Genomic DNA, 9,032 nt, shown 5'->3' with positions numbered 1-9,032 from the left:
ACCTTGTTCTGAACGCTATCTTGGGCACGTCTTCTGTTCTAACTTTTAGTTGATGATACCCAGATCTCAAATCAATCTTTGAGAAGAAGCTCGCCCCTTGGAGTTGATCGAATAATCGTCGATCCTGGGTAAAGGATAACGATTCTTGATCGTTACCTTATTTAACTCACGGTAGTCAATGCATAGTCGCATTGATCCATCCTTCTTTTTCACAAATAATATTGGAGCTCCCTAAGGCGAAGGGCTGGGTTGAATGAAACCTTTGTCCAGTAAGTCGTCTAATTGAGTTCTGAGCTATTTCATTTCAGTAGGAGCTAGATGATAAGGGGCTCGTGCAATAGCGCAGATCCTGGCAGAATGTCTATCCTGAACTCTACTTGCCTCTCTGGAGGTAATCCAGGTAACTCGTCAGGAAAGATATCAGGATACTCAGAGATGATTGGAATGTCTTCAATCTTAGGCTTCGGATCATTCACAGTCACCTGTGCCATGTAAATGACACATCTGCTCTTCAAACACTGCGATACTTTGAGAATAGACACATTGCTGGGCAATCCATATTGTGTATCTCCCTGAATAGTGACTGATTCACCAGAAGGGGTTTTGATAATAACTAGCTTTTATCACAGGCAATTTGGGCTTGGTTATGTGACAACCAATCTATGCCTAAAGCTATATCAAACCCAGCCAATTTCATTGGCAAGAGGGATAGCGGGATAAAATGATTCTTAATGGATATAAAACATCCATCAAGAAGAGTGGAAGCTGTTTCTAAGGCACCATTAGCAAGCTCTACCTCATATTTTATATCTAGAGTCTTAATAGGCAAATTCAATAACTTACAGAACTTATGGTCTACAAAAGACTTATCAGCACCGGAATCAAATAAGACTCTAGCATAGTTATTATTAATGAGGAAGGTACCTGTTATAACGTTCTCGTCGTTCACCGCTTCTCTCGCGTTCATCTGAAAAACTCTCGCATTGTTTTTCTTTGCCTCCTCGGGCGTCTTAGCATTCTTGGGGTAATTGGTCTTGATGTGGCCCTTTTCATTGCAACCATAGCAGGTTGCATCCTTGATATTCCGGCAATCTACAGACTTATGCCCTTTCTTTTTACAAATCCCACATGGTTTAGCTTGTAGGTCTTGGTTGCACTTTCCAAAGTGTCTTTTATTGCAGGTTTTGCATCTGGGCTTGTCATTTGACTGGCCCTTCTTGGAACCAAAGTTCCCTTTTCCCTTCTTGTTTGATTGTGGAGACTTGTCTTCCTCCCTCTTCCTCTTCCCATCATCGGTAACTTTCTTCACCCTACTCCTCACAACATCTAGAGTAAGGGACAAAGATAGATCCACAACGGATCTATATGTGGCTGGCTTAGAAGCCTTAACATTCCCTTTCACTTCAGGGGCCAAGCCACCGATAAACGCGCAATGCGTTTGGGTTCAGGGGTGACTAAGTATGGTACAAGCCTTGACATCAAGTTGAAGCTAGTCACATAGGATCTACAATCCAGATCCTTCATTACCAAGGTGAGGAAGTCAGTCTCTATCCTCTCGACTTCATGTTGAGGACAATAAGTGTCCTTCACCAAATCAACAAACTTTCTCCATGAAAGGTTATACAAAGGGACCTTTCCAGTGGCTTGCACTAATGCCTTCCACCAAGTGAGGGCATCGCCCTTGAAAGATTGAGACACAAACTTCACTATGTCTTCCTTAGCACATCCGCTGATGTCTATCACAGTCTCCATTTCGTCCAACCATTTCATGCAATCGATTGCTCCCTTTTCTCCTGTGAAATCCCTCGGTTTACAGGAGACGAAGTATTTATAGGTACAACCCTTGGTGTACCTGGGAGTCTGTTAAAAAACAATCTGCTTCTGAGGTTCACTCCTCTGGTTAGACGAGTGTTGAGACTCATCTTTCTTCAGTGTATGCGAATGAGAATGGGACTTGGAATGAGTTTTGGACCAAACAATACTCGGCTCCTTGAACTTATTATCCACAGCTTGAGCAACCGCTGCGGTTATCATTGCTTGCAATTCAGCACCAGTGATATTAATCCTGGTATTGTTGTTTTCTTCCACGGGATGACTGTTTGCTTCATCAGAGCCAGCCATGATTCGTGTACTATATCAAACAATAATGATATATTTATATTATATAATGAATCATCGCATTGATGATCAGATGGTCATGGTATTATTAAACCATATAGACCATTTTTAAATAAATTAATTAATTCTTGATTTGCCTAGGCTACAACAGAACCATAATAAGCAATTTATAGGATATAATCCTTTATATCTATCAGACAGAGGATACAAATCACAACTGTCAATGGGGTGAAAGACATTTTATATAGCACAAGGCTCGTCTCGAAGGACATTTAGATGGCACAAAGGCCCTGTCACAAGGATGATCAAAACATAACCAATAATCTCTTGGATCATTGATCTTTTAAGGGTCGAACATAGTTCATCGCCTTTTTGACAAGAAGTTTATAAATAAAAATAGCATTGTCATTATTACACCTTTGCTTATAAGCACACATCTCTTATGGATGTTTTGGTGTATACATCATATTGATGTTTATCAGCCATGATTCACATTGATCATATAGGCTAACATAAGTGACTTGAAAAAATCCAAGTACATTTGGAAGCTTGTGTGGTTTCTCGTACCACACAGCCATGAATGTTAACATGTTTTCAGATGTTAACAAAGATTTACTGTCTTAAAAAGGTTGTACCATCATAGCCATTTTATTAATTTGGCTAGGTTATACGTCTAAGAAATTTTTTTTGGCAGATCAATTAAATATTGAAATGATAAAGCATGATGATATAATACAGTACATAATTAAAATCCAAAGAAATTCCATTAAACCTTTAACTATTACAAGGTGCCCTAAACGGGTCTTAAAAAGAACATACTGCCCACGCAGGGGCTACAAAAGAGAAATAAGTCCTCGCAGGGACTAAGTACTGAGAATAAAATGTCCTCACAGGGACTTGATTGAAACTAAAATACAAATTAAAATAAACAACTTTCTATTTCTTTTTGCCTTTGATGAGACTTGCAAGGCCTTTAAGAAAGCTGTTATGCTTCTTCTTGGTTTCATCCGCTTCACGTTCAACCCTGTTTAACCTCTGCAATATTTCTTGGGTGTGCTCCTGTTGAGGAGGAGGAGGAGGTTGCTGATATAGGGGATATTGATATCCCTGCACCGGATATCCAGTTGGGTAAACTGGAGGGTAAGAAGAAGGATAAAGTGCATTATGTTGTGCAACAGTAAGATATGGATCATGGGTTCCATAATCCGATGGGTATCCAGATGGGTTATACCCAGATGAACCTGGGTAAGTCGGGATCGGGTTGTCGAAACCCACTGGCGGTGGCGGTGGTGCGTAAGAAACCGGCGAAGGATCGTTCTCCGGCACTGCGTGCGAGGGTCCACCCATTTGGGGGTCCTCGGGAATAAGAGGGTAAGAACTTGAACGCTGAGGAGAACTGAAACGAGGTCCTCCTCGCACGGATATTCGTGCATTCCTCCTTCGCCTAGGCGGCTCGGGAGGTGGCTGAGGTGGCTGTTGAGGCAGCTCTTTAACATGAAGAGGTGGAGGAGAAACTGCTTGAAGCTGTGGTTCAACCAAAGGAGGTTGAGCAGGAGAGTTATGATATGAAGGGGTAAAGGCCGAATCATACGTTTCTTTAAATGAATCGGGCCCTCAGTACGGCGATCCTTGATATGGAGAACCGCTCGAGATGCTAATAGGGTGGCCCGGTGTTCCGGTCTGCATTTCAGGGTCCAGGTCGTCGTCCATCTCCATTTCATGAGGAAAGTGATCCTCGGGTCCTAAAGGGTTGTAGCCCAAAAAGTCGTTGACGTAATCATTGGGATTAAACTGTGCTGGAGAGTAGGTAGAATCCGAACGATGAAAGGAATGAGAATGCAAAGAGTGGTAAGATTGATGGGAATGGTGAGAATCATGCGAATGATGGGAGTAATGGGAGTGTTGCGAATGTTGGGGCTCGTCTGGAACAGGCGGCCCGAATGATGGATGGAAAGAAGGTGATGAGCTCAACGAAACATAGTGTCTCGCTCGTTCGAAAGAATGACCCCATAGGTCACGTGAATTAGAACTGGAAAACGACGCAGACGGGGTGCGTCGATGCGATGGTCCAGCGTGTGCTGATGGCCCACCTCGCATTGGGCCCTTTCCTTTGCCTCTCACTCTTGGCGGCATGGTTGATGATTAATCCTGTCAAAACAAGTAAAATAAAACAAAATAAAATATAAACAACAAAGGAAAATTAAGAATAAATCCTAGGTCATGGGCCTAGACTCGAGAGTCTAAGGAATGTGCTTATTGTGTCATTGATATTAAACACAAAAGGTTAGTGTTTAATTCACTCAATGTTGGCTCTGATACCAACCTGTCACACCCCGATATTTCCACATATTACCGGTGGGCCCGGCGGGGAGTATCGTGACGTAGTTGATATCATCATTGTCAATACACACAATATAATAGCACAGCGGAAGGCTTGGTAAATAAACTATTACAAACCATAATGTCTGTGTGTACGAATAAAAGAATATACAGACTGGATTGTAATAAGATCCACAGGCGGATCATAAAAAGTACAAAGAAACAAAATAACAGAATCCAGGCATCTTAGGGATTTGCAAGATCCTCTTATACGACACCTAATAGCTCCAGCCTATTACGAGAGGTACCTGTCAATCAGTCTTTAGAAAATACGTCAGCTTACACTGGTAAATACAATTAACTGACTCTTTTGAAAACATTTATGAAAATTGATTTAAGTGCACATGGCACAAATCATTTATAACTTGGAACAATTATTTAAAGGTAATCTTGTCTACAGATTTATATGTTTGTCATACAATTGGGGCCGGTTGGAAGCCGGTCATGATTAACCGACTCACCACTTATAGAACCCACAAAGGAGTTATCCCCAACATGTGGGTTTATATTTTAGCATTTGCATCTGCATGTGTATGCCTACACCCCGTGCATAGGTCGTGGCCATTTTCAAATGAAATGAGCCGAGGATATCCAGGACACGGTCGAATTAACCCCCAATGTTTATGTTATCAAACAAGACAGATTAAAACGGGTTATGTAATTTATTAATCACAATCCGATTAAATGATTTCATACCCGACCAAGTGGTATTATTATAATACCATATCCCAAGCCTGTATAAGGGAAAATAAGTTAAAAGTATTTACCTGAGCTAATGTGAAAGGTAACTCAGCAGTATAATCCTAAGCTTTTTGATGGTACCTTCTACTGGATGCTATTTAATCTGTATAGAAGGTTTAATAACCTATTAGGATGCTAACGGGTCTTTAGTTAAGTCAAAGACTTAGACCGGCTCGCTAGAAAGAAACCTTACGGTTCTAAACGCTAGATTAAGCGGAGACCGGAATAGAATGTGGTTTAGACATGACAGCTTGAATACTTGTATAATATGGGTAAACTAATCACATTCTGGAATTTGAGGATTTAATGATAAGGTTAAACCCGTTTCGGCTATTTTACGTAAACTAGTCACATAAACCGATCCAAACACATAAACGCGTAACGGGTAACCAAAAGAATTATATGCAGGTCTTAATTGTTATTATGCTTAAAATATGTTAATACATCAGTACGATGTTAACATATATGCCCAAAAAGTAATTGAAACCACTTTAAGTCCTATAAGGGCATTTTGGTAATTTTAATGCTTATAAAAGAGATTTTATAACAACTAAAGTTCTGGTCTTTTGAAATTAGTAAGAATATTTAATTTATCTCATTACATCAGTAAGATATCATACATATGTGAAATTTACTATTTATGACCAAACTATGTCCCGAAAGGGCATTTTGGTCATTTCACATAGGCTTTTAAAGGCATTTTTGGAAACCTGAGTTCATAGCTTATACCTACTGTAATAATATTCAAATTTGTTTAAAAATTCAGTAGGTAACAAGTCTTAGATGTTAAACGTGGTTTTAAACCATACTATGCACCTAATTAATATAAAACTCGCTAATTGACGATAATCAAGATGTTTATATAATATGAGATTTTGATCAGTTTAAAATGCTCAAAATAATTTATTTAATGTATGAAATTAGTAAGAAAAAGTTTGGCATTCAAATCCTTTGTTAATCTCGTTTTATGTCTAAAAGGGGTATTATCGTCATTAACCGAATTATACAAGAACTCTATGTTTTAAACATCTAATAATCTGACCAAAAATCTTAAAACTCCTTAAAAATAATATCTTAACAGTAGGTAATGCGTTTTGGTTCAAAATCCAAGTTTAAACATGTATTATGCATCATATCGCAAATTAATTAATAAGAAGCTTCTAATTACGATATCACGCATAACTCTTTTTTGAGACCAAGAACTGATGTCAAATCTTCGGGACTGGCTTATATATCAGTAGCAAAGGTTTTTGTCCACTCACATTTCTAAAAATCTCATTTGTGTGTCAAAAGGGTATTTATGGCATTTATAAGCATATTAACAATCAAGAGCATATAATTCAAACCACTAAGAATCATGCAATATAACTCTAGAGGGTTATACTACTAAGTAATGTGGTTCTAATGGAAGCTTAAAACATGGGAGAATTAAGCTTAAACGGGTCAGAACTGAAAGTCAAAGCAAAAGTCAAGCTTTTGCGACTTTCGGTTATAAACTGACCTTAGACTGATAATTGTCGGGTTAGGACTGATAAAACATGTTCTAATATGAATTACCAAGTCATTAGAATGTTAAAATATAATTTAGAACCTCTGTTTTATTAATTTAATTCATTTTTAAACTTTCTGTCTAGTTTGACTTTTTGTCAAACTAGTTTGACCCGACAATTAACTAGTCAAACAAAATAATTAGGAGGTGCCCTTTTAAGGATTAATCACCTACCTTAATATGGTTTCATAACCACTTTCGTTTTGATCAGTGGCTGGACCATATGTGATTAAACCGAAAGTCAAAGCTCAACTACGATATGTTTGACTTTTCTGTTATTAAGCTAATTAAAAGGACTAAGCAGGGATTAAGACTCTTACTAATGGTCCTTGCTATCTTTTCTACACTTGAAATTCTTCTCCTAATGCTTGCAAGCTCCAGATGAGAGTTCTTTGAAAGTTGCAAATGAAGTGTGCATAAGAGCTTATGAACTAGTGCCCTTATATACTAATTTTCAAGTGTTTAGATCACTTGCAGCTGTTATGGGACCTCCTAGGATCACCCCAGGTGTCCTAGTGGTATAACAAATCCGTCCAACAGTCCATGGTATCGAAATGAATGAGTTTAAGTCGGTTATGCAGCTGAAACATACATCTGTCCAAAACTTCTGTCCAGCGATGAGCTTACGGACCGTAACCAAAAACCTTTACGGTCCGCAGCCACCTCTTACGGACCGTAAGTCCAAAATGATGTTGTCCGTAATCAAACTTGAACTGCATCGCCCAGTTACAGTCCTTGCGGACCGTAAGCCTAAGACCATACGGTCCGCATCCGATGACCAGAAGACAAAAATTTTAGAATTTTTATATTTGGTCATGCAACTTTTTAAACTCGAATCTTTAGCCATTTTTAGCAGGAATGGTTCACATGATCAGGTCTGCATTGTTCAGAATACAATGTCATGCATTAGTGTCTTCCTTGGAGTCTTTTGAGATGGCCATTGAATTGTCGGTTTTTGCACATGAGACTTTATTTCTTGAAAGTTGAACAATTCATCACAAATTCAGCCGAATGTTTATGAATTCTTTATTAGATATTCACAAGGGTGTATTTATATTTTACAAAGCTTTGGGAACATTAAAAGGTCACTCAGAGGTAGAATTAACATGTTGACACGTTTAATCCCTGTAGCTTTATAATCTTCCGATTATATTCACAAACGGCTTGTTATATTGATGTGCTGAAAATGGGTCAAATAAAACTAACTAAATTACCTAATTCTAGACTCTCTAAGCTTTAAATTTATAAAACTAAGACTCGACCTAAACCCTAAAACACACAACCGGCAAGTGAACCGATCGATGTAGTAAAGCTAAAGTAAGTCCGAGTATCGAACCCACGAGACTCTACTGATTACGCTACGACTCTATCTAGACTCAGACTGACACGTCATATTAAATTGTTTATTAATTTGGGGGGGGGGTGGTTTCTAAAAATCCTAAAAAAAATAATAAAAGAATGCTAAAAAGCTAGACACGAACTCGAATGAAGGGTTTGACCAGTGTGGATGAAGACTACCTAGGCTAGACGCAGGCTAAACTCAGAATGGATTCCTATTTGATAATTTTGTGGTGTGGAACCGGGATCTTTAAATGCTAAACCTATTAAGACACCACTAAGCCCCTCAAACACTCTTAAGGCGATTCTTGTGGCGCTACCTAGGATGTTATGCTCACCGGTTTTCTAGATTTCTTTTCCGTCCTCTTGTTTCTTGAAAGTGCCTATGTAAGACGCTCTACTTTGCCGCGCGAACGTCTAAAGCAACTATGGGTTTAATCTTGGCTTAATAGACAATGGGTTGTTAATTCCTTATAACTACACCGAGACCTATTAATATCCTCGAGCCTTTCCGCGACGAGTCTAGCAACACACTTGATTGTAATTAATTACCGAATATTGTTTCTAAGGTTACTTACGCGTTTTCACCCTAAAGGATTAATGACCTATTACGTGATATAGACACTCACCTAAATCAAGAACCCTAATCCGACTCTATTATGTGATAAACACCGTCACCAAGAATCGAATGAAGCAATAAACAATAACCAAATAATCACAAGCACGCATACGCACCAAGATAAACTACCATAGCGTTTACAATACAAGAAAGATCCACAACCACGACAAAAATCAAATAAAAATCCAAACTTTATTATGCCATAGTCATTAGCCTAGGTAGTTGATGGTTTTTAGCCGAAAATCATAATCAAAATCACAATTAAAAACATTGTATAATCTGAATTCA

The 9,032-nt window shown here is 38.6% G+C and overlaps 2 protein-coding genes across 2 annotated transcripts; both read right to left on the bottom strand.

The window, feature by feature from the left end:
* Positions 1-314: 314 nt before the first annotated feature.
* On the bottom strand, positions 315-1,752 carry LOC118483995. The gene is made up of 4 exons (XM_035979839.1): positions 1,509-1,752; positions 925-1,326; positions 667-810; positions 315-583 (listed from the first exon to the last, which is right to left on the bottom strand). The coding sequence occupies exons 1-4, from the start codon at positions 1,750-1,752 to the stop codon at positions 315-317; spliced, it is 1,059 nt and encodes a 352-aa protein (XP_035835732.1).
* A 1,302-nt stretch (positions 1,753-3,054) lies between these two features.
* On the bottom strand, positions 3,055-4,251 carry LOC118483994 (leucine-rich repeat extensin-like protein 1). Its single transcript, XM_035979838.1, has 2 exons — positions 3,762-4,251; positions 3,055-3,713 (listed from the first exon to the last, which is right to left on the bottom strand). Exons 1-2 carry the CDS (start codon positions 4,249-4,251, stop codon positions 3,055-3,057), a joined length of 1,149 nt encoding a protein of 382 aa, XP_035835731.1.
* Between the last annotated feature and the right edge of the window lie 4,781 nt (positions 4,252-9,032).

The sequence above is a fragment of the Helianthus annuus genome, chromosome 11 (genome assembly GCF_002127325.2).
Source record: "Helianthus annuus cultivar XRQ/B chromosome 11, HanXRQr2.0-SUNRISE, whole genome shotgun sequence".
In the NCBI taxonomy this organism is placed as follows: domain Eukaryota; kingdom Viridiplantae; phylum Streptophyta; class Magnoliopsida; order Asterales; family Asteraceae; genus Helianthus; species Helianthus annuus.
This window is presented reverse-complemented; position numbering and strand designations above follow the sequence as displayed.

Excerpts from the sequence above, each read along its gene's own strand:
- LOC118483995 (XM_035979839.1), bottom strand. The coding sequence starts at position 1,752 with ATGGAGACTGTGATAGACATCAGCGGATGTGCTAAGGAAGACATAGTG. Across the intron at positions 811-924 it reads CGACGAGAACGTTATAACAG|ATATAAAATATGAGGTAGAG; the intron begins GTACCTTCCTCA and ends TTAAGACTCTAG. Across the intron at positions 584-666 it reads TGGGTTTGATATAGCTTTAG|TCACTATTCAGGGAGATACA; the intron begins GCATAGATTGGT and ends CTGGTGAATCAG.
- LOC118483994 (XM_035979838.1), bottom strand. The coding sequence starts at position 4,251 with ATGCCGCCAAGAGTGAGAGGCAAAGGAAAGGGCCCAATGCGAGGTGGG. Across the intron at positions 3,714-3,761 it reads CCCTATTAGCATCTCGAGCG|AAACGTATGATTCGGCCTTT; the intron begins GTTCTCCATATC and ends ATTCATTTAAAG.